The 27,815-nt window shown below is 32.0% G+C and overlaps 3 protein-coding genes across 14 annotated transcripts in view; 2 read left to right on the top strand and 1 right to left on the bottom strand.

The window, feature by feature from the left end:
• The window catches only part of LOC126865310 (protein sidekick), a 44,358-nt gene extending 34,472 nt beyond the window's left edge, over positions 1 to 9,886 (top strand). For 3 of the 6 annotated variants that reach the window (XM_050617714.1, XM_050617713.1, XM_050617717.1), the window contains 17 exons: positions 604 to 723; positions 797 to 952; positions 1,025 to 1,151; positions 1,223 to 1,524; positions 1,619 to 1,804; positions 1,880 to 4,103; positions 4,178 to 4,374; positions 4,454 to 4,650; positions 4,733 to 4,972; positions 5,055 to 5,252; positions 5,339 to 5,480; positions 5,568 to 5,846; positions 6,093 to 6,113; positions 6,647 to 6,804; positions 6,882 to 7,044; positions 7,112 to 7,440; positions 7,504 to 9,886. In XM_050617714.1, coding sequence (XP_050473671.1) covers positions 604 to 723; positions 797 to 952; positions 1,025 to 1,151; positions 1,223 to 1,524; positions 1,619 to 1,804; positions 1,880 to 4,103; positions 4,178 to 4,374; positions 4,454 to 4,650; positions 4,733 to 4,972; positions 5,055 to 5,252; positions 5,339 to 5,480; positions 5,568 to 5,846; positions 6,093 to 6,113; positions 6,647 to 6,804; positions 6,882 to 7,044; positions 7,112 to 7,440; positions 7,504 to 7,746 — 5,282 coding nt within the window. In that variant the 3' untranslated portion in view covers positions 7,747 to 9,886. The remainder of the gene's footprint in view (positions 1 to 603; positions 724 to 796; positions 953 to 1,024; positions 1,152 to 1,222; positions 1,525 to 1,618; positions 1,805 to 1,879; positions 4,104 to 4,177; positions 4,375 to 4,453; positions 4,651 to 4,732; positions 4,973 to 5,054; positions 5,253 to 5,338; positions 5,481 to 5,567; positions 5,847 to 6,092; positions 6,114 to 6,646; positions 6,805 to 6,881; positions 7,045 to 7,111; positions 7,441 to 7,503) is intronic. The other 3 variants (XM_050617716.1, XM_050617718.1, XM_050617715.1) reach the window with 2 other exon arrangements.
• Positions 9,887 to 9,989: 103 nt separating this feature from the next.
• On the bottom strand, positions 9,990 to 12,161 carry LOC126865333 (uncharacterized). Of its 2 annotated transcripts, none has more exons than XM_050617772.1 (4): positions 11,786 to 12,161; positions 10,736 to 10,894; positions 10,445 to 10,655; positions 9,990 to 10,372 (listed from the first exon to the last, which is right to left on the bottom strand). In XM_050617772.1, the coding sequence occupies exons 1-4, from the start codon at positions 11,966 to 11,968 to the stop codon at positions 10,014 to 10,016; spliced, it is 912 nt and encodes a 303-aa protein (XP_050473729.1). In that variant the 5' UTR covers positions 11,969 to 12,161; the 3' UTR covers positions 9,990 to 10,013. The 2 variants fall into 2 exon arrangements, with proteins under 2 accessions (XP_050473729.1, XP_050473730.1); XM_050617773.1 differs by having other exon boundaries at positions 11,804 to 12,161.
• Positions 11,385 to 27,619, top strand: LOC126865309 (nucleosome-remodeling factor subunit NURF301). 6 transcript variants are annotated; one of them, XM_050617706.1, is made up of 26 exons: positions 11,385 to 11,709; positions 13,717 to 14,780; positions 15,152 to 15,434; positions 15,531 to 15,739; positions 15,835 to 16,200; positions 16,262 to 17,461; positions 17,541 to 17,731; positions 17,825 to 18,943; positions 19,025 to 19,334; positions 19,396 to 19,531; positions 19,883 to 20,160; positions 20,271 to 20,411; positions 20,513 to 20,617; positions 20,716 to 20,894; positions 21,000 to 21,248; positions 21,320 to 21,536; positions 21,628 to 21,969; positions 22,035 to 22,214; positions 22,297 to 22,527; positions 22,640 to 22,949; positions 23,041 to 23,242; positions 23,338 to 23,600; positions 23,671 to 23,838; positions 23,925 to 24,120; positions 24,207 to 24,291; positions 24,407 to 27,619. In XM_050617706.1, the coding sequence occupies exons 2-26, from the start codon at positions 13,730 to 13,732 to the stop codon at positions 24,607 to 24,609; spliced, it is 8,214 nt and encodes a 2,737-aa protein (XP_050473663.1). In that variant the 5' UTR covers positions 11,385 to 11,709; positions 13,717 to 13,729; the 3' UTR covers positions 24,610 to 27,619. The 6 variants fall into 6 exon arrangements, with proteins under 6 accessions (XP_050473663.1, XP_050473669.1, XP_050473664.1 ...); XM_050617712.1 differs by lacking the exon at positions 13,717 to 14,780; XM_050617707.1 differs by lacking the exon at positions 11,385 to 11,709 and having other exon boundaries at positions 12,925 to 14,768.
• Positions 27,620 to 27,815: the final 196 nt, after the last annotated feature.

Raw genomic sequence — 27,815 nt, 5'->3', positions numbered from 1 at the left:
CAAAGAACGCAATAATAAATATGATGTGATGTTATTACGCAAAATACAATATACAGTGTTATTAACACTATTACAAACAAAAAGCATTTTTCAATTATATTTATATTTGGAACAAAATTAATATACTTTTATTAGTATCAGAAAACGTAGACGAATTGTTTTAAGCATTTGCACGTATCTTCGTCACAGTAAACGGACAAAATATATCGTGAATAGCACGTTTCTAGATTAGGAAGATAATCGTAGGGAAAAAATTTTGAATATTAGCTATTTCTGTAGTTGTGCCATAGAGTATACGTAATTTAATTTTTAGTGAAAATAAAGTTTCGGTAATAGAGAATTATTATTAATTGAAGTCAGGTATTGGTAAATTCAGCGTTTTCCATTATATATACGAATGAACGCTATTAAATTCTTTCCAATGCTTTTTTGATTCATTTTTTACTATTATTTATAAAATGTCAATAGATGGTATACTGGAAAACACTGAAATGGGGAAAATTTACTTTTGTGATCGATTGTTCCTGCCTCTTTTTGCGTGCATGTAATCAATTCTTCCTGGTCACAAGCAAAACATTAATAGATTCAAATTATTGTTTTCAGCATCTGGACCAATCATGGAGAATGGTCCACAAAACCAAACTATATTAGATGGAAAGGATGCAACTTTAACATGTAATGCTGTAGCAGCTCCGATACCTAACACTACATGGATTTATAATGGTAAATTATTAATCACTAATTCATATGGGCAACTAATACCATAACACTGATATACACATTGATTCACTAATAGATACAATTCCTGTGGAAATCGCCGGAAGAGTACAAGTCTTAGATAACGGAGATCTTTTAATAGCTGCGGTAAAACCAAACGACGCCGGAAAATACACGTGTATTCGAGCTAATGAAGCTGGTTCTGTAAATGGTTCAGCGTATCTTACTGTTTTAGGTAAAATATGATTAAATAATTTTAGAATACTAAGAAATCACCCGTTTCTGACCAGAATTTAATTCATTTCAGTTCGAACACAAATTATTCAGCCACCTGTGGATACCTCTGTACTTCTCGGCTACACCGCGGAATTACAATGCAAGGTCTCCAACGATCCAAGTGTTTTGTACGATATAGCATGGTTTCATAATTCACAGTACGTGCATTTCTACATTAATGATATTAATGATAATAAAAATGGTTACAGCATATTTGTTGCTTTTGCAGAGTAATAAATACACAAGCCAGTCAAAGAGTAAAAATGCGAAATGATGGTACATTGGAAATAGCAGCCGTTCGTGCGTCTGACGTGGGTGAATATATGTGTTCTGTGGTTTCTCCGGGAGGAAATGAGACTCGATCTGCTCGTCTTAGTGTAATCGAATTACCGTTCGCACCAATAAACGTAATGGCTAGTCGAGTCGAGCGAATTTCACCTCGCACCATAAACGTTAGTTGGGTTCCTGGCTTTGATGGAAACAGTCCAACAAAAAAGTTTATCGTTCAAAGGCGGGAGGTTTCTGATCTTGGTAGTTAAACATAAATTGATCTTTAATAAAAAAATTTAATCTGTCTATACATGTCTACTTATATACGTATATATTTCCGATTTACTTTATATAGGACCAATACCTGATTCTGCGTTAAATTGGATCACGGAGTGTAATAATGTTTCGGCACAAAATCGTTGGGTACTATTGAACAATTTAAAAGCTGCTGCTGCATATCAGTTTCGAGTGACTGCAGAAAATAGTGTTGGCGAAGGACCTCCTTCGGATCCCAGTAATGTAGTAGTTCTTCCTCAAGAGCGTAAGTAATAGTTACAAGCCTGCAAATCTTAATAATTTCCCAAACTTTCATTAATATTTGTGAATTTTACTGTAGCTCCGAGTGGACCACCGGTAGGATTCGTTGGTTCCGCTCGATCATCCTCAGAAATAATCACGCAGTGGCAACTTCCATTAGAAGAATATCGAAACGGTCATATTTTAGGATACGTATTAAGATATAGACTATACGGCTACAACGACAATCCATGGACAATACAGAATATTACTAACGAAGCACAAAGAAATTATCTTATTACCGACCTAATTACTTGGAAGGATTATATCGTACAGATAGCAGCGTATAATGATAAAGGGGTTGGAGTATTTACGGAAGGTTTGAAGATTAAAACCAAGGAAGGAGTACCTGAAGCACCACCCACAAACGTAAAGGTAACAGCTATTAATTCAACATCGATAAAAGTGTGGTGGAAACCTCCCAATCCGCAAAAGATTAATGGAATAAATCAAGGTTATAAATTACAAGCCTGGATCGGGCATAATTTTACAGAAGCGAGCGAATACAAGTCGATGACCGTACCACCTAGCTTATTCGATCCTCTTGCAGAGCAAAGTGCAATTATGACAGGTTTAAAGAAATACACCTTATACAATATAACTGTATTATGCTTCACTGATCCAGGTGATGGTGAAAAAAGTTCTCCCGTTCAAATTCGTACACGCGAAGATGTACCTGAAGAAGTAGAAAATCTACAATTTGAGAACATAAGTGATCGTTCACTCACCGTTAAATGGAACGCTCCACAGGAAGTTAATGGAGTTCTCATCCAATACCAATTAAAATATATGATCAAAGATGTACCAGATTCTCTACGAGTAGAAAACTTCACGTCAGACACTCTTTCAGCCAAAATCGAACATTTACAAGCAATGACTCATTATAAATTTGAAGTTGTTGCTTGGACTTCAATAGGTCCTGGAAAACCAGCAGTAGCTGTTATTCAATCAGGCGTTGAGCCTGTTCTTCCTGAACCACCAACTAAATTAGCACTGTCTAATATAGATGCATTCTCTGTTGTTCTTCAATTTACTCCAGGCTTTGACGGCAATTCGTCCATAATAAAGTGGACAGTACAAGCACAAACCACTCGAAACACAACATGGTACAATATTTACGAAGTTTCAGATCCTGATGCTAGTACAATCACTGTAGGTGGTCTAATTCCATTTATGCAGTATAAATTACGATTAATAGCTAACAACGTTGTCGGTGCTTCCCAACCTTCCGAACCAACAAAAGAATTTCAAACGATTCAAGCACCACCGTCACATCCTCCTAGGAATGTTACGGTTCGTGCAATGAGCGCCACGGAATTGCGTGTTAGATGGATTCCATTACAACAGATTGAATGGTACGGAAATCCAAGGGGATATAATGTTACTTATACTGAAGTTCGAACGAACAAGTCAAAGAGCATAACTATAGAAGACCATACTGCGAATTCGTATATTTTAGAGAACATGGAAGAATATGCTCTCTATAAAATTGTAATGCAAGCGCTTAATGACGTTGGATCATCGACAATAAGCCCCAAAGCTGTTGAAAGAACTCGCGAATCAGTTCCTTCGATGGGTCCTATTAATGTAGAAGCCAATGCAACGTCTTCCACGACTATATTAGTTAGATGGGGTGATGTTCCCATAGAACATCAGAATGGACAAATAGAAGGATTTAAAGTTTACTACGGTGCAAATGCTAGATCAGCATTCCAGTATAAAAACATTCCTAGTAATACAACATTTACAACAACTTTAACAGAACTTCGAAAATTTGTCCAGTATCACATACAAGTTCTAGCTTATACGCGTCTTGGCGATGGCACTTTAAGCACTCCGCCAGTTAGGGTACAAACATTTGAAGATGCTCCTGGACCTCCATCGAATGTATCGTTCCCTGATGTAAGCTTTACCACTGCTCGGATTATTTGGGATACTCCAGAAGATCCGAACGGAGAGATTCTCGCCTATAAAGTTATGTTTCATCTAAATAATAGTCAGGATCATCAATTTTCGAAGGAGTTTCCTGCATCAGATAGAACTTTTAGAGCAACTGGACTAGAGCCAGAGAAGTATTACATGTTCTCGGTAACAGCACAAACGAGATTAGGATGGGGAAAAACAGCATACGCTCTCGTTTTTACTACAAATAATAGAGAACGTCCGCAATCGCCGTCGATGCCACAAATTAGCAGATCGCAAATACAAAGTAGACAGATAACATTTAATTGGACACCTGGCCGTGATGGGTTTGCACCATTAAGGTAAATTTTTCACTACATCTAATGTATAATTTTTTATATTATGTAAAATTAATATGTATAATGCTTTTTTATAGATATTATACGGTACAACAATCAGAAAATTCAGGACCATTTCAAACGATTCCTGAAAGAGTAGAACCAACATTAACATCTTATACAGCAAATGATTTAAAACCATTTACATTCTATCAATTCCGAATACAAGCAACTAACGATATAGGTCCTTCAACTTGGAGTACAGAATCTGTTCAAGTTCAAACTCTACCAGCAGGTACATAAAATTCACTTTTCATTTGTCCTAAATTTATTTCGTTAAGATACATAATTTTTATCGTAATATGAATTTATAGCACCTTCTCGGGGAGTTACCGGATTGAAAGTAGTTCCAATAACGACATCTAGTATAGAAGTTCATTGGAACGCAATAGATGAAGTATATTGGAGCGGCGATCATGAAACAGGTGGTTATCGCGTCGTTTATCAACCAGTTTCTGATTTCCCCACAGCCCTTCAAGATACTCCTAAAGAAGAAATTTTAGGAATAAAAGTAATGATTATAATTATAATTATAGAACACTGTAATAGATTGTAAATGATAAGTTGTATTAATCTTTTCTTAACTTTTGCAGGCTACGAAGATTGTTTTAAGCGACTTGACAGAAGATAGGTATTACGAAGTAATAGTGTTACCCTTCAATTCTGAAGGCGAAGGTCCATCAAGCCCTCCAGTGACTGTATATGTAGGAGAAGCAGTTCCTACAGGAGAACCACAACATCTAAAAGCAGAACCAATTTCTTCTACAGAAGTACATCTGCGTTGGAAACCACCCCAAGCCAATATGCAAAATGGAGATTTATTAGGATATAAAGTAAAATTATCATTTGCATATAGAATTTATTTTTTAATCTAATTGTTTAAGCAATATTTATTATTTATATTTCTTATTTTAGATTTTCTATTTAGTTACTGATTCTCCTCAAGATTTGGAAAACAAACAGGAAGAAGAAATAGAAGTTGTACCAGCATCATACTTAACACATAGCTTAGTGTTTTTAGATAAATATACAGAATATCGCATTCAAGTATTGGCTTTCAACCCTGCCGGTGATGGTCCTCGAACCCCATCTATCACTGTCAGAACTAAACAGGTACATAAATTCAACAATAATTAAACTGATATCGTAATTGCTTCTCTTCTCTTTTTCCTTTTTAAATATATTTAATTGATTTATAGGATATACCTGGACCACCACACAATTTACAATTCTCAGAAATTACAATGACTAGTCTCCGCGTCTCTTGGGAAGCACCAAAACTACGAAATGGCGAAATAGTCGGCTACATTGTTACATATGAAACTGCAGAACAAAATGATCGTATGTTTTTTAGTATAAAAGTTATTCCAAATATTTAATATACGAACAAACAATTGCTTAGATACGTAACATTTTATATTATTATAGGTTTTAGTAAGCAAGTTAAACAAAAGGTAACGGAAACAAGTCTACTAATTCAACCTTTAGAAGAAGAAGAAACGTATACTTTTATGGTTAGAGCGCAAACCATTGATTTTGGTCCGCCTATATCTGGAAATGTTACAACAGGTCCACAAGAAGGTTCACCAATGGCACCTAGCAATCTTGCTGTTACAAAAACAGTGTCTAGTGTTGAATTACAGTGGACTAATGGTGCTTCTGGAAAAGGACCCATTCTAGGATACTACATCGAAACGCGCCGGAAAGGTAAATAACATGAACTATTTTAACATTTATAAAATCCCTCAAATATTAAAACGGAGATTGCAGAATTGATAAAAAAAATGAAAAATATTTCTAAAGGTATATATTTATACATGTGAAAGATAAAACTGAATAGTAGAGTTACTTTGATTATTTTATTTTCACATATTTAAACATAAATTATCTATTTATAAAATTTCAGATTATATTATTTGTATTACTAATATTGCCTTTTTTATAATCATATAGCAATGGAAGAGTGGCAGCATTGTAAGTGTCAATGCACGTAAATATATTGAACGTCGAGTATTATATTAGATGATCTCAACAGTTAAATATGATTTTTATTAGCGTTAAAATATAGCTTCCTGTTTGTTATTAATCTGTGATTTGTTTAGTGATATTTGTACTGTTGATTGCATGATAATGTCACAGCATGACATTTTCCATGAGTTCAGTTAGAAATTTATCAAACATCTTAACTTCGAATGCTGCTATAATTTACAGTAACAAATGAATAGCTAAAGTTTGACATGTTAGATGATGGTGTATTCCTACAGTTTTAATTTTTCAGTTTTTACATCTAATACTTCATTAATTCCCTTAAAACATGTAATGTATAACACACAACATAACTATATAAGTTTTCAGTCATCATTACTTTCTTAAAAGCTATGAAAGCAACCAGATATATCATTCTTTCCTGTAGCACATAATTTTAGGAAAACCTGCAGAAGTTCAATTGCATTTATGATCTCATTATCAAAGCCAAATAAATTTTATTATTATATTTGTAATTATAGATGACAGTCGTTGGCAGACAATCGTACGTAGTAGTAATGGACCATTGACAGAATATTCTGTATCTTATCAAAATTTACTTCCATCTACATCGTATTTATTCAGAGTAATATCATATAATCGTTATGGAATTAGTTATCCAGCATATTCCACAGAAACGGTAAATATTGCTGTATATAAATTTTCATAAATATTTCTAAGCATTAAATACTAATGATAATTTCCTGTTTTTTTTAGATTTTAACTCCATCAAAGCTATACCTTGAATATGCATACCTACAACATAAACCATTTTACAGACAAACTTGGTTTATGGTTACTTTAGCTGCTGCATCAATTATAATTATTATAATGGTCATAGCAGTGCTATGCGTGAAAAGTAAAAGCTATAAATACAAACGTAAGTTGTAATAAATACATTCTAACACAAAGTATATGAGTTTATAATAATCAAGTAATTGTTTTAGAAGAAGCACAAAAGACACTTGAAGAGTCTATGGCAATGGATACTGATGATAGACAAGAGTCTGATTTAGAGCTTTATAGATCAAGACAAGGAGGTGGTGGTGCTATGAATATGGCTAATGCTTGTGGTACATTAGGTAAAAGAAACACTTTAGCAAGAAAATCTATGCATCCTCCTCCTCCTACAATGTTGGGAAAGTCACCTCCTAGACCATCACCAGCCTCTGTTGCTTATCATAGCGACGAAGAAAGTCTGAAAGGATATGATGAAAACCCTGACGATAGCAGCGTTACGGAAAAACCTTCCGAAATTAGTTCAACAGATTCACAGGTAACATTCCTTAAATATATGTATAAAACATATGCATTATACATGACGTATTTTATGTTATAGGGATCTGAAAGCGAGAATGAAAGTGTACAATCGGATCCACATTCCTTCGTAAATCATTACGCTAATGTTAATGATTCCTTAAGACAGTCCTGGAAACGTCAGAAACCAGTTAGAAATTATTCATCGTACACTGATTCTGAACCTGAAGGTAGTGCCGTTGTCAGTTTAAATGGGGGACAAATTATTATGAACAATATGGCAAGGTCGAGAGCACCATTGCCTGGTTTTTCGTCTTTCGTATAATTTGTTCATAATAAAAACGAAAGTTTTCGTTAAGTAGATAGGGTGCTGAATTATAGACTAGCAAAATTTATAATCGTTATACGATTAAAGTAAAATAAATTTATGCTGAGCACGAATTAATTTTGAAGCATATAAATAATTTGGAGAAAAAAGAAAATTGTTAAATATGTGTAAAAAGAGATTGTTAAAATTTTGATCATTTTCATGAAGCAGAATAGTTAGAATTTTAATAGCTCAGAACTGAAATTGAAATACACAGAGTTAAAGACTTATGTTGAAACACAAATTTATGAGTGTTTCACGCATGCTGATACTTCGTATAGTAATTTTAAAATGCTTTGGCACCACCATATTGTGATATATTGAAATACATATTATTTATAATTTTAGGTAAAGTCAAAATGTGTATAATGAATATTTTTACTTTCATTAAGTGAAGTTGGAACAAAATATTGCATGGATCTCGAATAACGTAATGCTTGCGCATTTTTTTAAGTGTAAGAAAAATAAGTTTGAAACAATCTGTTAATATAACGTATTAAAAATGAAATAGAATATCATTAATAATAATTAAAAACAATATCGTATCGAAAACTGCCGGAGATAACCGCATATATAATTAATAAACTCAAAAAACAAAATAATATTTTAATACTACATTAATATGATAAAAGCAATTAAATTATAATCCATTAAAACATACAAACATACTAATCACAGTATCACTTATAAATCTTTTCGACTCATATGAATACTTTTTTTAATGTTTCTAATTGACATTTGTGCAACAAAATAAAAGTTGTTTAATATAAGACATCGATCTAAATATATAAATATATGAACACAATCAGGCCTATCATATCAATTTCAATTAATCTTCATAGACTAAAGATGAGTCTGATAAAGTTATTGTACCGAATAAATAGAGAACATTGCGTGAAATGCGACTGCGTGAATTTCTATCTTTAAGGGTCTTTGTTTTTAATATTATTATGTATAATGTACATAAGATTTATATAAATTACAAAATAGCAAATACCGATACAACACTTGTACATTTAGTGCACAGCTTAGGCAACATTAGATAAAAGTGTATGCTAAGTAATCTTTCAACAACATATATTTATCTTCTTCAAATAGATATCTATCGTCTATTTTCATCTTTCTTTTTAAATCATGGAATGAAGAAGAAAAAGACTTGACTTTAATGCATTGACATTTGCATATAAAGAAAATGCAATCTATTTAATTCACCACAATATCGTAAATTCATTTGTAGTATATAATATTACACTTACAGTATTGTAAAACGTTATCATACACAAAGTTATTCAATTTTAGGACAGTAATCTTCTTACCATAATGCATTTAATCTATGTAATTATTGTTTTAAAGGTGAAAAGCATTTCAGACTGATATTGATGCGTGAAATGTCTTTTTTGCTTGATACTTATTTTGTAAAAAAGGATCATAGAAACGATACAAACAAAATGTTAAGAAATCGTAGAAAATGTAAAAGAAATTTTGAAATATTCTTCGATAATATACGCTAAAATCTAGGAATATATGTATTATTGAAAATATAAGACAATGAAAATAATTGAACAGTTCAATGATGGCAGCTATAATTCTATTATATTTAATAGAGTAATTATTAATTGTAGTTGGTTAGTGAAACAAGGTTGATAAAATTATACTCGAACTTTTAATTTGATTAATTTTTCATTCAACACAATCATAATATCAATTACAAATCAAAAATTGTAATTAATATATATCATGAACTAGATAGCAAATTGTTTGATAAATATTTACTTTTAAAAATGATACATTCTTTATTCTTAATATTATATTAGAAAACTTGCTTTCTGATTTTTATACTATATAGCATTAATTTCCCTATTTGTTAACATCAATTATCAATTATTGTCATCGTGTCATAAAAACTTAATCTTCGTACAAATGAAGATGATTGTATCTACACACTGCCAATAATAATTAATTCGAGGATAAAATTGTTTTTATCCGCATTTCTATATATTAATGACAAATTCAAACAAATCGCGTCTCAGATTATACATTACTTGTACAACATATTCTAAGTATGTGTTAATATTTTAATAAAATTTATATAATTTTATGCACTCTATTTTTTTTATAATTTTGGTCAATGATGTTCTTACTAAGTTTTGGAATATTTTTAAAACAATTGAAACTGTGTGTTTATACAAATAAATAATAAATATGTTTTAATAAGAGATTTTTATTTATACAAAATGTTTTTCACAAGCTTCATACCATTTGTTAAGTTTTGGCGGATATTTTTTGGGAAAAAATTGTTTAATTGTACACCATACAGCAACATCTGCTATATCAAAGTCCTTTTTATCTGGCCAGTTTAATTTATCTGCTATTAAAGATAATATTTCTTGCTTTTTCTTTGCTGATTCTTCAAAATATAAAGAATGACACAAATCTAATATCAAGTCAGTAGTGTTTATCTTTTCTGTACAATCAGAATTTTCATAATTATGCGAATTTATTAATCTACTTAAATATCTTAAAAAATTTGTTTCGCCAGTTATGTAGTAACTATATAGACCAGATATAAGTTCCAGATCATTAACTGAAAATAAAGCTTTTGGTAAGTGTATATCTTTTACTATTTAACTATTTCCATAAATATAATTTATTTTACCATTTTTCCAGATCAATGATAAATTAATAATATTATTTTTGGAAGAACTTGTAGTTGATTCATAATTAACAGACACTTCTTTATTAATACTTGAATGAACATAAGTTTGTACTTTAATATCAGTATCTTTCCACAACTTTTGCAATGCTGATATAAAATAAGGTTGTCTTTTAGGACTCACATTAATGATAAGATTCACATTAATTGGCTCCTATAAAAGTCAATGCTAATAAATTCTCATGTAAACTTCTTACTTAAAAAATTAAAAATATTATCTTACATTGATATTACCTGGCTCTTATTAACTGTAGAACTTTTATCAACTACTGTAGTTTGTTTCGTTTGTTTTAAAAACCCAGAAAGTGTTGAAACTTGCTTTTTAAGTTCTGCAAGTTGTGCCAGTATCTTTTCTTGCCGTGCTTCTAATGCATTATATTCTGGTAGTGGACTCTGAAATAAAATCTTACTTTAAGGTACATTTAATATTATCCATATAAAGAATTAATGATTACCATAATATAAACCTTAATAAGAGGAATAAATTAACTAGATAGTTCTAAAATAAAGCTAAAATTATTTCACAATTACTGTATGGAATCTATCAATTATAATTTAAACATCATGATTAAAAGAAAATTTTTCTATTTTCCAAACATTGTCAAAGCAGTTTTCACACATAACATCATCATTATAATTACTAATCGATCACAATCTAAATCACACAATTCAATATAATGGTTATGACAATACAGTTTCTCACAAAATATACTCCAAACTCTGTTTCAAGTTAAAAAATACTAGCAACATTCAAAATTCATATATTTACTATTTCCACTTCAGAAAAAAAATGCCTAAAAACATAGGGTTATGGAGAATAGATTTGATAGGTGATCACTAACATTGTTGATTAATGCTAGTAAATATCTACAAAGTACATACATCTTTTTACTGGGTTAGGTTTTACATGTGTTTGGTTATACAACTGTACTTTGTAGCTTTCAGTGCAGTTCTAATTTAGTAAGCTTGCCCTTCTATACTAATTATCAGCGCATTCCCGCTTATCCTTCAAACGAACTGAATTTTTCATCTGCCGTAGCCGCGTAAGGTCCTGTTAGTTGAAAAATTGGAGGGGCAAGCATCGATCAAGTCTGTAGAACCATATTCCCGGTCGATCGTGATTAGTGCTTGTGGAAATTTTGGGAGGAGTCATGCACAACAAGCTTGAGACAGAAGAAACACTCGTAGCTACCATGCTTAATAAACGCGTGAGTAAACCGTTCATTCCAGTTAAACTAGCAACATTCTCGTTCACGTCGGCAAGATAACAGAAATGATGAAAACCTTTAAAAAGCTGATAACCTGCTCAGTGATATCAGGCACGATCTTGTTCTCGGCTTCCATATGGTCGTCTGTTGATTGTTCTTCATGAATATTTCGCATTTCGTACATCGTTTTCCTGTGATGCAACATTTGCGGCAAGGAAACAATCGGCTTTAACGTATACATTCTCATATCGTTTTGCATTTCGTTCGTTATCCCGTGATTAATTCGTAAAAAAAACCGCCGACTCGTATTCACATTTGATCGTTACACTCTCGTTCGTTTTTCGTATTTCTCGATTTTCGCTTGACGGCCATTTTTCTTTAATCCCCTCTCCCTCCTTCGTGCTTTCATACTGGTGCTAATGCTTTCCAACCACTGACATCCGTTTCAAAGATGGCGCCATAATTTTTGTCAAAATTACATCATATGGGAATCTTATGTCGTTCTTACTAATATATATCCGTGTACTATCCTACGTGTTATGCTTCCAAAAATTGTTTCTTTTTTGTTTGTCATTACTTAAGTGGCTAATTAAAGCTACATTATTTTCTCGTTCATCTAGGAATCAATTTTGGAAATACATTATTATAATATATATGAAGTTAATTCGGTGATTTATCGTTGATAAATTATTCTTGTAAATTCTAGTTTTACTATTTTATTACTTAAACAAGTATTTAATAAACATACATTTAATCATAATATACTGCTATCTATGTATCTGATTGGCAACTTCTATCAACTTTTATGTGATTATTAAATGTACTAAAAAGAATAACATTTGTAGAAAATTTTTATTTTTAATACAAAGTATTTTCTTTTATGGCATTTAGGAAGCAACTGTTTTTAACAATAATTAATAACTAAGTTTGTATTGAAAGAAAAAAGTTGTGCAACATTAGTTTAAACTTGACAGAATTTTAGCTTCAATTAGGAAGATGTCGCGTTCATCGCCGGTTTTCCTTAAATTAGTTGAAATTTATTATTAACTAAATTACATGATAAATATAGGAAAAAATTTTTCTTTGATATTAATAATATTAATTTTTAATTAATATGATACTATGAGCTAAAAAGAATGTGTACCGACAAAACGACACACAATTTGGAATTATAGTGGTGTCCTCTATCGAAGCTTCTCTATAACTAAGGTTAGATTTCTCTCTTGCGGGTAACAGCGAATTCGTTCGATCGTGTATGCGAATTAATTGCATAATTTGTTAGAAATAATAAGTGTAGTGGACTAAAATAGGGATACTTGTGAAAAATCGAGGAAACAAATAATGTGAAGAAAGCATATTTATCGGAAGTGTGGTTAGAATCGCGTTCTTCCAACCGCGCATGTCGCCACCTATTGTTGATCTGACAGGCTCTTGTGTAGTTACGGTGAAAGCGATTGGATCTTCTGTACGTTTCGTGAGAAATTAAAAAGCAATCAGTTAGTTTCTGCATTGCATGAATCTTGTCAGAACTCAGTCGAGGGGAATGTGTTGAGCAACAGATTGTTCTAGATAGGAGAAAGGAAAATTTTATCAAAGATTTTTCTCTACTTTTGGAGTAGATGCGTTCGAGGCCAGACATGGCGGCTATTCGATGAACCAATTGCAGCAGCGCTCTCTTAAAAGATTAGATATTGTAAATTCCCCTTACATTCGCGTCAGTGAATAATTCTGTACTTATTTTGGTCGTTACTAGTAGTAATACAAGTTGTTATAATTACGGGAAAGTGATTGTCGTTCGTCGACAGAAAAATAGAAGCCACGCAAGATCATACCGAAACGTTTGATCATGAAAGAATTGTGTTTGGTCACGTGACCATAGCCGAAAAATGGCGCAAAGATCAGAGTACAAACATGAGTTCCATTTCATTCCTACGATGTCATTTGTATTTGTTTACAAGCACGCGTTTCCATAAACCACGTGTTAAGTAAGTGCCATTTCGTTGACAGTGTGTGACAAACAATGACGGGGAGAGGGTCGAAGAGAAGGGGCCGACCTCCGAAATCGGTGGTCATGGAAAGGCCCAAAAAATTTCAATACCATCTTATGAAGAAGCCGAAATATTTGCAAAACAAGGGTTCGGAAACACCAAACTCACAACCAAGTACACCGACACCTTCAAGACCATCATCGCCAGTTGAAAGCGAGGAAAGCAGACGAAGTACGCGAACTCGAAAATCTCGAGGTCCCAGAGATAGACATTCACGAAAAGGTGGTCACTCAAGTTCTGGTGCATATCAACGCCGAGGTTACAACCCAAACGTTGATTATCACGATTCTGAATATCATTATGGGTCGGACTTTGGAGATGAGTCCAGTGAAAAAAGTGAAGTTGAAGAGGATCTTCTGCAAAGCGATGCAGATTCATCTGAAAGTATAGAAGAACCTGATCCCTCCAGTGACAGTGACTTTTCCCTCTCCAGTTATAGTACTACTAGTGGCACACCCCGTAAAACACTGCTTAGTCAGCAAAGGCCACCAAGTCCAGAACCATTGTGGCTCCAAAATAGGGAACTGCCGCCGTTAAATTTACCTAAATCATCTGATGATCTATTAGTCCCTAGAGAACTTGTTATGCCATGTTTATCTATTTATGAAGTATTGAGACACTTTCGTACTTTGGTACGTCTTTCAGCCTTTAGGTTTGAAGATTTCTGTGCTGCACTTATGTGCGAAGATCAAACTAATCTATTGGCTGAGATACATATTATGCTCATCAAAGCGCTTCTTAGAGAAGAAGATTCTCAGCAAACACACTTTGGTCCTCTAGATCAAAAAGACTCTGTGAATGTTAGCTTATACTTTGTGGATTCTATGACTTGGTCAGAAGCATTACGTTCTTACGTAGAAAGTGACAAGTCTTTTGATCAAAATATTTTACATATTTTATCAACGTGCGAATATCCTTTTACTTCTGTTGAAGATAGAATCAAGGTGCTACAATTTTTGACAGATCAATTTTTAATTACAAATCCAGTAAGAGAAGACCTGCTGCATGAAGGTACACTAAATGGTATTTCATGTTGTTTTATTTCTTATGTATATTTTTTTACATAACGGTTCATAAATGTTCATATTTAGAAATATATAAATTATTATTTAATCAGCAGGAAAATTTTGTATGTCCATGCTGAAGTCTTTGTTCCTTTGCAAATATGAATGCTAAAACATTTTTCAGTGATTGAACATTATATGTATCAATTTGTATATTAATTAATAACTAATATTTCCTTAATGTCAATATGTATATTAAAAATTATTTTAATCGACTTTTTAATTTATTAATACCTTTATTAATTTATTAATAATTTTTCATCAATTACAAAATATTCCTTATAATATATTATAATGACAGTATGTATCATAAATACTATCATTTTATAGGAAATATGCACTATGATGATCACTGTAGAGTATGTCATCGTCTGGGAGATTTATTATGTTGTGAAACTTGTCCAGCAGTGTTCCACTTAGAATGTGTTGAACCTCCATTGGTTGATGTTCCTACTGAAGACTGGCAATGTAGCACATGCAAAGCTCACAAAGTTACAGGAGTTGCTGATTGTATACCTGATGTTGAGAAAAATGGTTCATTATGTCGTCAAGAACATCTAGGATTTGATAGACATGGCAGAAAATATTGGTTTCTTGCAAGAAGAATTTTTGTGTAAGTGTATTGTACAAAAATAAGAATTTTCTATACGATATATTGCATTATATATTAAAGAAATGTTGATTGTATTAATAAAATTGGTTATTGTAGTGAAAGTGAAGATGCAGAAGTTTGGTATTATAGCGCACCTTTACAGCTAGAAGAATTAATGCTTTGTTTAGACCGTAATGAAATGGAAGTTGCACTTTATAGAGAATTATCAGATTACAAAGATGAAATTGTAAGACAAATGGAACTTACAGAACAGATCACTAATCAGTACAAGGGTAACAAAAAATCATACCTAGAAGTAGAAAACAGTGAGTGGTTGCATTTCTAAAATTTTGCATTTTTTAAACTTTATTTCTAATTTAAGGGAATAGTATTTAATACTTTCATCAAATATGCATTGCAGGTCTTATACAAAAATTACAAAAAGAACGCCAAGAGAAACAAGAAAAAGAAGAAGAGGAGAAAAAAGAAAAACAAAGGCAAGAAGCTGAAGAAATGGTACGCAGAATTCATGAAGGTACAGATTCTCTAGAAGAACAATTGGCAGCTGTCACTGAACAGCAGGAAACAAAATCGTCCGAAGAATCAAATGCAAAAGAAAATACTCAAAAACTAGGTACGGAAAATGTAGAAACAGATGGTGTAGATACCAATTTAACAGATGGAGTAAATAAGGATGTTAAAGCCAGTATATCATCGTCATCCTCTGAAGAAATTGATGAAGAAGTATTAGAAGGAGAAGAGGGTATTTCAAAAATTGGTAAAGATGGTAAGTTGTGCAGTTATAAAATTGATTCAGTTAGATAGAATAATTTACATTTTTTTCATAGGAAAAAAACATACTATTGTAACAAGGTCAAAAACAGGATCTTTACAACCTAGGACATTTAATATGGATGATTTAAAGAAACGTAGTAGTGGACAGTTGTCAAAGGAAGAGTTAGAAAAACTAGATAAAAGTTTGAAAGAGGAGGGAGATGGTACTAGATTAACAAGACAGAAAGCTCATCAAATAGCTTCTGGTACACATCTCTTTAAATTAGGGATGGATAACAACTTTAAATCATACGTGAATCAATACAGTACCAATCCTATTTCTCTGAATAAGGCCCAACGTAACGAAGAACGCGATAAAAAGAGGCATTTGTCACACAAATTTTCGCTTACACAGGCCTCAGAATTCAAATGGGTTGGGAGTTTGACAGGAACACGAGCTCTCTTAGTAAGCACACTTCGTCAGACAATTCTTCAACTTGAAAGTAGCATTCAATCATCATTTATGCATACTAATTGGCCTCTTTTGCGTAAACCTTGGACTACGGCGGTGGGTGCTTGCGTTAATCCCAGAGATTTTGCGCGTGCTCTTATTGTTTTACAAGCATGCATTAAATCAGTAGTGTTTGCTAGTGTATGGCATGATCAACTTGGACACGTGAAATTACAAAGAGTAACAGCCCTTGAACGAGAAGAGAAGAAGCGCCAGGATAAGAAAGATAAGAAGGAAAGAGAGGATGAAGAAGAACGTAATCGTCTGTTTAATTTTGTCAAATATACTTTGGGTTTGAAACATCAAGTATGGAAACAAAAAGGAGAAGAATATCGAGTACACGGACAAGGCGGATGGCTATGGGTATCTGCTAGTCGCCGTTACAGATGTTCTGACATCTCAAAATTGGGTCTTCGAATAGGCCCACAGAAAATTATGGTACAAATTAAAGATCAAGAAGGATTAAAAATATTAGCTTTAGATCCTCCTACATATGATTTTTTGATGAAAGAATATTGCTCTTCTAAAAAAGAAGAAAATGATATGAATATTAAAATAAAAGAAGAGATTAAAGAGGAAGAATCATCAAAGGATACATCAATTGACACATCTATAAAAAAAGAATGCAAAGAAGACAACATAAAAAAAGAACCAATTGAAGATAAACAAAATAAAATGGAAACAGATACAAAAACCGAAGAAAAAACAGTGGCAAAGACAGAACCGCAACAGATTAAACAGGAAACAAAAATGAATTTATCATGTGAGTGTGGTAAAAAAATATTCAACTATTTTCAAGTATATACTTCAAGCTTATGGTATTAATTTTTTTCTACCCATAGTTTTAGCTGGTATGAAAATCGAGAAAGTTTATACACCTATCAAAGAATTTGAAGAAATCGATATTATTAAGGCACTAACAACTAACGGGAGGCTTCATTACCCAAAAATTGCTAAAAAGACTAGGGTCGACGATTTCTTGGCACGTAGAACACATTTAAAACTTTTAGAAGAAAGAAGATTAATACAGACTGTAAGTAGATATTATCGGTAAAATAAAGTAGAATATAAGTAGTATATATTAGCATATTATTTATGTATTCTTTGAAATACGCATTAATTTTAGGAGAAATCAAAGGAGTTGTTAAATCAATCGACAAATCTTAAAGCAGATGGAGATTCCGAAATTGACATAGAAAATAACGACGAAAGCGATACAGATGGAGCTGATAATTCTTTACAGAATATTCTTACTGGAAAGCAGCCTAAAACTATGCCTACATCGACCAGAGAAATGCTGACTGTAATAGGAAAGCGTATTCAACACGTTAAAGCCCAATATGCCAATATAATGAGATTTAGTAAAAATACTAGTTGTTATTCACGATATTGTAATATGACTGCACCGCCAGGAAAGATTACAACTACAACACAAAGTTTAACATCTACCTGTTATTCTCCTATATGTCTTCAAAAAGCAAGACTAAAACTCGATCTGATAGCATTGCTAAGGAAAGCTAATGCTTTAAATAATAATCAATCGACATCGAATTTATCAATTGGAGCAACTATAGCACAACCACAAACAAATTCAAAGACAGACGGAAATGATGAAGCTAGAGATGCAATCAGGAAAGATTTAGAATCCGCGGTAGCATCTGCAACTCATTGTACGGAAGAAACACCAGCTACAAATGTAGTAAAAGATGTTGCTTCGCCACCTATCAAAAAAATAAAAATTGAATCTAATGGTAAAGATGTCAGTTCAGAACATGTAGTGACCACTACAACTAATAATATAGTTACTACTACGACAATAACTACAACACAACAGACTATAAAGTCAGTTGATGGCGTTATACAGAGTATGCAGGAAAGTACAAGTTCTCAAAATTCAGTTACATTTTCATCCGAAGTTAAAACAAGCGCAGGGCAAAAGACAATGATTGTTAATCGAAGAGGAAGAACAGTGCAAAGAAGTACAATGGCTAAGGAATTAAATGCTGATGGTACAGAAAGAGTGTACTCTACTACTTCAACCGAAGGAAAAGTTTATCTGAAGAAAGTTGCAATCTCTTTGGCTGATAGAAAAAAGAAGCGCACTCCTGTTAAATACCCTTTATGTTCCACATTTTGTACAAAAAATAAACATCGTAGTATATTACTACTTCCACAACATGAATTGCGTAAATTGGCTAGAGTTGGTGGACGAATACAAGTTCAAGGTTTTCATCATATGGCCAAGGTATTTCATTAATAAAATTTGTATTAAAAACAATAAAATATAATACAATATAATGAATTAATTTTAATTTCTTTATTATAGGCAAATATGTCAGTATGGCCATATCCCTGCCCTAGGCCATTATTTAAGACTTGTTGGTTATACAGAACAGTTGGCATAAAATCACTGGCTGCTGCAGCTCTTCAATTAAGAATATTATGGGCATGTCTTCGTTGGGATGATATGGCTGCAAAACCATTATCTACAGATGGCAAACATCAAATTACAACTGATACGGAAATTATGTCATTAGAAATTCTTAAACACCGTCATGTTGGCCAATTTTTAGATAAGACGCAGTACTTACGTAGGAAAGTTGTTATACCTTTGGAACTTCCAAAACAAGTCAGAGGTTTGTATTAATAAATAAATTTTGAAAAATAGGTGATATGATGTGTGATTATATTTTATAGAAGTTACATCTATAAGAAGTGGTCTGCGAAAAAGGAAACGACCAGAATCGCCACAAAGCACCGAACCACAAGTTACAGAAGAGTGGGTTGATGAGGACAAATTGGAGCTATGGGAAATTAAACAATATGGTGATAGGTATGTTTAGCAAAAAAATTATGATTTATTCTATGTATTCTGATCTATAACTTCTTTTTTCTTTTCCTATCTATACTATACTATAACTATCTGTACTATACTATTTCCTATCTATACTATAACTTCTGGACTTTTGTCATTTAAACATTTCATTTCAAGAAAATTTCATACAAGTACATTTTTTACAATTTGTTAAAATATCTGTATTTCCCTACAATTTTATTAGAATTAGGATATTAATGATTGCGTTAAATTCCTATTGCTTTTACCTTATGATATCACTCAGTTCTGACCTATCCTCACTTAACACCATTCAATACTAACCCTCCACTTGGTGTGTGTCTTATCCAGGTTAGAGAAGGCTAATGCCCAGATTATTACTAGGAGTCGATCGGGACAACCACAATCCACGGTTGGTTCTAACCGAAATGCAGGCGCAAATTCTGGTATGAACGATCAACTTGTTAGCGGTAAAGCAACACCTGAAGAGATTAAAGAAAAGATGGAACAGCAATTGCGCATGCAAAGAGCTGCTCATCAACAAAAGAGAGCATTAGAAACTCTAAAAAGCCCAGCCAATTCTGGTTCACCTACGCAAGTTGTAAAAGTTACAGCTAACTCCACTCATGGTAAGATTTAGATATATTAATCAAATCTATTCCGAAATAAATTATAATTGATTATATGATATATCATGTAATTATTACATAGCAAAAAAAATATTAATTTTTTATCACAGATGGCACAGTTAAATTAGTTTCCAAAGTTGCAATACCAGCAAATCCAAACAGTGGGACAAAATCACAACTAACTTCCCTCTTGACAACACCTGCACAGAATAAGCCTTTTATTAGTACAAAGCGTATTTATATGGCGAAATGTAAATACCAAATTAAATATATAAATATTAAGTCAAATATATACATAAATGTAATGTGTATTTGATATTTATGTATATATCTAATATTTTCTTTAAAATAGCATCTCTTGGAACAACAAAAGTTGTTTCTGGACCTACAAGCATTTTACCGAAAACACAGCAAGCTGGGAATCAACAATCCCTAATTAAAGTTTCCGGTCAAGCAGGTACATTTATAACATTGATTATTTTTTATTCAAGTAACAATAATTAGATTACAATCTATTTTTTTCTTTTTCTAATTAAATTTATATTCATAAAATAGGTTCTATACAACAAGTTCAGCAAAGGGTACAGATTATAAGAGGCCCAGATGGAAAGCTTCAAGTTCGAGGTTTGATGCCTGGCCAACAATTAGTTCAAATGCCGGATGGAAAACTTCACGTATTAAACAATAGTCAAGCAATTACTACTCTTGCACAAACTGGTGGAACAACCATACAGGTAAAATTATTAACTTGGTGTGTGTGTGTGTTGTGTGTAAAATATCGTGAGATAAAATATTCCAAATAGAAATGGTTTATTAATTTATAAAATTCCTTTTTCAAGACAAAAACAGCTACAACAACTACAGCTAAAGTGGCTACGACAGCTAATTGTACAACTAAGACTAGTCCATCCAAAACAACAACAAATACAACGTCACAAGTACAAGGTGTTCAGCAGTCGCAAGCTCCATCTCAGCAAGGAATTCAACGTTCATCAGCAACCACTGTAACTATTGCCACTACTCCTACACAACCAACCAAAAATGCTATTGTAGTGGCCAATACTGGACAAATTGTACAAAGTGCACAAGTATGTTACAGTTACATTCAATCTTAGAAAAATATATGCACGTAATAGTAATATATTAATTAATAACATAGGTCATATCTTCTGGTGGACAAGTTATTAGTGGAAATCAAATAGTGGTTACTAATGCTAATTTAGCTCAACAGCTTGCAACGGGTAAAGCTCAGTTAACGACAATCGGTGGTCATCAAGTGGTCATTCGTAGCACTCCGACAGGCAATCAAATTGTACATTTAAATTCGACAAACAGTGGTATTATTGTAAAAAATACCGTAACACCAACTAAACAAGGTATATTCACATTTTATATCTTAATGAATGTTTTGACCAAAAAATTAAAGGTAAAACTATTTAAATAAAATGAACTTTTTGAATGTTTTAGTTCCTGTACTACAATCTACTCAATCAACAACTACAGCAACAACAGGAGCACAGTCAACTGATGCAACAAATAATAGCACTGGTAGTACTACATCGACAAATGAGACATCGACCACTACTACAACTACATCAAATCAAACTTCTAATGCTCCAGCACCTGGAAGTGTAGAAGCATCTTTATTAGCGGGTCAACCACCTGGAACTGTCATTAAATGCGTTACTGCTCAAGTTATACAAACTACTCAAGGTCCTCGTATAGTTTTACAAGGTTTACAAGGCGCAGATTTTACTCCACAACAACTTGTAATGGTGCAGCAACAGGTCAAACAACAACTACTTAAAGGTTCGTATACATGTCATATATGTATTTAATGTTATTAGCATATTTATACTATACATACTTTATAGCCCAAGCTGCAACAGGAAAACAAGGAGTTTTGGGACCTACTAAAATTTATTTAGCTGTTCAACCTGCACCTAGTAGTCAACAATCGATTCAAAGTTCTACAACAGCAAATACACCTGCTACACCAGCAACAAAACCACAAACTGCACAACAACCGGTTGTTTCGCCACCAGCAGCAACTGGTTTGTATCTATATGATTTGATATCTTTTGCATTGATTAAATTAAATTTGTAATGGTATTAATATTATTTTAATTTCCATAGAACCTCAAACGGGAACTGAAAGCATTCCAGAGCTTCCATCGACAGCAACTTCAAGTTCTCCCGAAAAACCGAAAGTAGTTGTTCAACAAGTTGCTCAACCTAGTGTGACTACAGAAGAGGAATCGCAAAAAACAAATGTAGCTAATGGTCAGCAACCTTTGCAATCTTTAAAAGAAGGAAACGATTCCTCGGCTAACAAATTTATTTTAACGCCTGATTACATACAACAAAGTTAGTTATTAATTAATATTATCTTTACTGTTTAATTTCAGTGGGATTAGAAATATTTAATTGTTTCTATTTTTATTTCAAATATTCTAATTATTATTATAAAAATCTTCAGCCATCAAGAATGCATTGAAACAAGAAAACCTTAATCCTGAAATAGAAGAAAAGCTGCTACAACTACAACGATACCAAGAGAAGCAGATGAAAGGAGGTGTTGAAAATTCAGCAAGCAATAATCAAACTCATACCACGCCTACAATTACGACTCCACGTGTTCCATCTCGTAAAAGACCAGCACCTTCTAACATTCCAACAACGACATCATCTACGAATGTACAATCAATAACAAATGATAAAGATACAGATTGGGCAGAAACACCTAGAAAGAAGCCCGCATTAAAACAAGAAAGTCGTGAAACTCCAAAGTAAATTTCTAAATCTAAGAATAGATATAAAAAATAAAGACTTTTTGCTATACAAAATCACTTTTCTTTAATAATACCATTTACTTTTTAGAGTACAAAAGATTGAACCAATAGAGAATGAGTCTAGCCCACAAAAAAGAGCAGCAAAGCTAAAAGACAGTCAAGAGCAACGAAGAAAGCAACAGGTTCACTCACGAATGCAAGTTTTGTTATTTAGACATAAAGAATTACTTAAAAAGGATATTCTAAAGAAGAGAGCATTGCTTGAAAAAGAATTACAGATAGATATTCAGGTATTATATATTAAATATATGTAGTATATGTTATTTGTTATAATATGTACACATTCATATAAATTTATTTATATTATTCTTTGTTGAAATTATAGAAAGATTTATCAGCGGAATTAGCTTCGAGAACCAAGGCGGAAAGACACAAACAAGATGAGGTAAAAGTAGGAAGTGCGAAACGTAAAGCAAATGCTCAAATGTCTCAACAAGTTAGTCCGCCTAATAGAGGTGGAAGGCCAAAGAAGTATAAAGCCCAAGGAAGCAATACTACACCACCGGGCGCTTCAACCGCTGCCGCTACGAATAGAATCAAGAAAGAGAAGTTATATTGTTTATGTAGAACGCCATACGATGAAACGAAGTAAGTACTATAAAAAGATTCTTTACTCGTAATATTTATTTAATGATGGTGAATTATGGTATTGAATTAGGTTTTATGTTGGATGTGATCTTTGTAACAATTGGTTCCACGGAGATTGCGTTGGAATTACAGAAGAAATGTGTAAGACACTTTCTGAGTTTGTTTGTACAGAATGTAGACATGCAAGAGATACACAGGAGTTATATTGTTTATGTAAACAGCCTTATGACGAATCTCAGTATGTAATGGTGCCAATTTATTTGTAGATTACATTGGCTTATTCTAGATCTATTACCACATATTTTAACGTTCTTGTTTCTGCAGATTTTATATTTGCTGCGATAAGTGTCAAGATTGGTTCCATGGTCGATGCGTCGGTATTCTACAATCGGAAGCAGACAATATCGATGAATACGTTTGTCCAAATTGTCAACGAAATTCTTCCGTTAACTTTGCTAACATGAAAAATCTTAATGCAAAAGACCTTGATCTCCTAAAAAAATTAATTAAGCAAATACAGGTAAGGTAGTTGTAAATAATAAAAAAAAGTTATTTGTTAAAATAATATTTTTTATAATTATTGACACCAAAAATTTTGATATTTAGGCACATAAAAGTGCTTGGCCATTTATGGAACCAGTAGACCCAAATGAAGCACCAGACTATTATAAAGTTATAAAGGAGCCGATGGGTAAGTGTTATTTAAATTCCATATAACGATATTGTTTAATCTTTGATGAATTTAAAATTCAAGGGAGGAAATACAATTTTCTTTACCAGTATATTTCTGCTAATTATATTTGCAGATCTGCAAACGATAGAATTGAGGATAAATGACAGATCTTACAAGAAATTAAGTGAATTTATCGGAGATATGACGAAAATATTTGACAATTGTCGTTATTATAATCCGAAAGAATCACCTTTTTTTAAATGTGCAGAATCCTTAGAAACTTATTTTGTTCATAAGATCAAAAGTTTAAGAGAGAAGTTCTCTGAAGGAAAGTAAGCAATCAAATAAAGGATAAACGGGAAAACTGTAACTATAAACGAGTGGAAGTGTTAAGTATCAACGGTTTAATTCGTATAACAACAGAAATGATCTGTGCCAGTAGAAAAGAGACATTCAAAATAGCCATAAGTATATTAGCAGTAGTCTGTATAAGTTCACTATTTATTAGAATTGTGTGAACATTTAATTTGCCTTCGCAAACTTTTATTTGCATTGTGTCGTACAATGAATTTTGAACCAGAACTTATAACATTTTAGTCCTAAAACACAAAGTCTTCTTTAAGTACAATGATGCTTTTCTCATTACTTCAAAAGCATCATTTATTGTAAGAATTTATTATAAATTACGTTTAATATTTTTGGATGATACAAATATATTGTTCATAATAATACTTTTATTCTTTATTTATACAATTATTTAGACAATAAAATATTAGTTTCTTAAATATATTATGTCTGTGTACATCTTCTTAACAAAAAGAAGCAGTAAATATTTAATATAAAAATACTAAGAAGGTGTAAGTTCAAATTCATAAAATGAGAATTCAATTAATGTACTGTAAAATGAAAAATAATTTATATTGAATAAAATGTGCAATACATGTTTATTTATTATATTTTGTATATGAAAAAGACGAAAAAGCCTTTTATAAAAAATCATCATAACTTGCGGTTCAAAATTCATATGTTCCTCACAGGCATCACTGTTTATGTACATCTATCAAATACGTGTAATAATGCATGTTAAGAATAATTATAAATATATCAAATCAGTGCCACTGAGCGTTTAGAATGGTATGTTTTTAATAATCCAATGCAATGTATTTTGAAAAATTATAAAAACTACGGAAAAAGTCGAAAACCATTAGAGAGTTCACTATCATTCAATGAAGAGAAAGAAATTGGTCCAATCACTGTCATTATATTTCATTTAATAAAAAATGAAACCAGTTTTCTCACAACATAGATGTAAGGATTATTTAGCAAGCGCATAATAAATTGTACAAATTTGTTTATTGTGCTCATAAGTAATTATTATTATGTTGTTTTATCATATAAATTTTCTATAAAATTGTTTATAAGTAACATATATGATGTTAGTTGATAAGGAGCAAGCAGATGTTTGCTTTGTATATATCCAAGTAGAAGTGACCATAAATTCGTCCTCATATGACGAGGACATTTAAATGCAAGAAATTGAATTCAATGAAAATATTGTTTATATTTTAGCTATTAAACTACCATTTGTGAAAATTATGAAACAATACCGTGTAGCATATGTACGAGTATATTTAGTTTCTGTATTCTTACAGGATATGAAGACGCAATATTATTTCATAAACGTCTAATGATCGAGAAAAATATATACGTATATATATACATACATACATATATACATACATATTCATATAAAAAGCAGCAAGGAAATACTGTTTCTAATGTTTCACTAATAAAATGCAAGAGTGAAAGTATATAGTAAATATGTAACTCTTAAATGTTGGAGAACTCAAGAACTTTTATAAAATTAAACTACATAGACTTATTGAGTTGGCAACTAAGTGATAGCGGATTTTGTCAATACCACCTAATGACAAAATCCGCAGTCACTTAGTTGCCAACTTAGTATTCTGTGAAGGTTTAAGTAGTATTTCCACAAGGAAATCTGTTCTCTGATATTAAGAACTATGGTTTCATGTATGTACATTAACGTGTATGTCACGAATTCAAGATGCGTCTTAACGATTGTCAATCATTTGTTTAAGTGAGAAAAAAAACAGATCGCTCAAAGCAGGTTGTACATTTTTGCCAGGATGATGCTTGTACAGTATTTTTAATTCAATGTTCACAAAACCTGGCACTGATCTGTTTTTTACCTTCGACTTTCGATTATAGTTACAGAATACATACAGTTCGTTACTTTGCCCAGATTTATATACACCATATTAGCTTTATTGTAGACTCGTTCCAAGCGATCGTGTCATATGCGTCTCATTAATTTATTGAGGCTCTTCTTTTATCTTTATTATAATATACTTCAAAAATCATCTTCTCAAAGTGTGTCGGTATATTTATAACTTAGATATACTGGAGTGTTATACATTTTTATTTTAATTCTTTGTCGTATTCTATCTTTAAAAAGTTCTATATCTCTAAGTTTGTTTGATCTATATATCGCAGAGTTAACCAAAAATTTTAAAAAAATTTTATTTTGTAAAGTATGCCTCAATGGATTTACTCTTTGAGATCTAGTGTATCTTTAATATTCTTCCGCTTTGCCTCAGAATATTATTTGACTCATAGAGACTTATAAATAAAAATTAATAAGTATTAATAAGTATTCACATTATATATTAATGCGAGCGGAATATACGCATTTGGAAATATGTAATGCTCCGTACTAGCTTTATTGATCTTCGGAGACAAACGGAAGAATCAGATTGTATCTCAAAAAGTTAATCTCCCCATATCTTTTACGAGATGCACGTGCACCTATAAAATCGTTGAATACTCTTGAAATTTGAATATGTTAAAACAAACTTGATCAGATTACGATCATTCTATCGAGTATTCTTTCCTTACATAAGAGCGATACTTGACGACATACTGGAGTAAAGGATTTTTCTGTAAAAAATTGTAGAAATACTTCAAGACATATATTATATATTAGTCGTGTAAGTTTTTGGCATGCTACTGAAATGTAAAAACTGGGTGAAGAATTTGCAGCCACGTACATTCTGTGCTGCTCTATTTCACTTTGCCCGCTTATTAATCATGTAACGAGGTGTTTATTTCTATTAAGAACAAAAGCAACAAAGTGTGATTACATAACTATATTCATCTAAATCTAATACTACTAGTTTATAATAAATATATTTGTACTAATTTTAATCATAAACTTTGTTGTTTTTATTGCACTATAAATATAAGTTAGAGGAAAGCATAGTATGTTAATTTACATTTTTTAATTTGTATTGCTTAAAAAATAATAAACTACTGTATGACAGTGGCTTCATGAAACTTTAAAAAAGCACATTAATACCGTTTAGTAATTAATTTTTAGTTTTATTTGCAAGAAACAATGATTTTTGTATAAAGAAATAATGTTATAAATAATTTCGAATTACTCTAGTATTAACATCATTTGTATTACTATTAAGTGTAAACTTAAATACTTCAAAGTTCAAATAATATTACACAGGACC

This window comes from Bombus huntii, chromosome 4 (genome assembly GCF_024542735.1).
Source record: "Bombus huntii isolate Logan2020A chromosome 4, iyBomHunt1.1, whole genome shotgun sequence".
Taxonomy (NCBI): domain Eukaryota; kingdom Metazoa; phylum Arthropoda; class Insecta; order Hymenoptera; family Apidae; genus Bombus; species Bombus huntii.
Note: the sequence above shows the minus strand (reverse complement) of the source record. Positions and strands in the feature narration are given on the sequence as shown.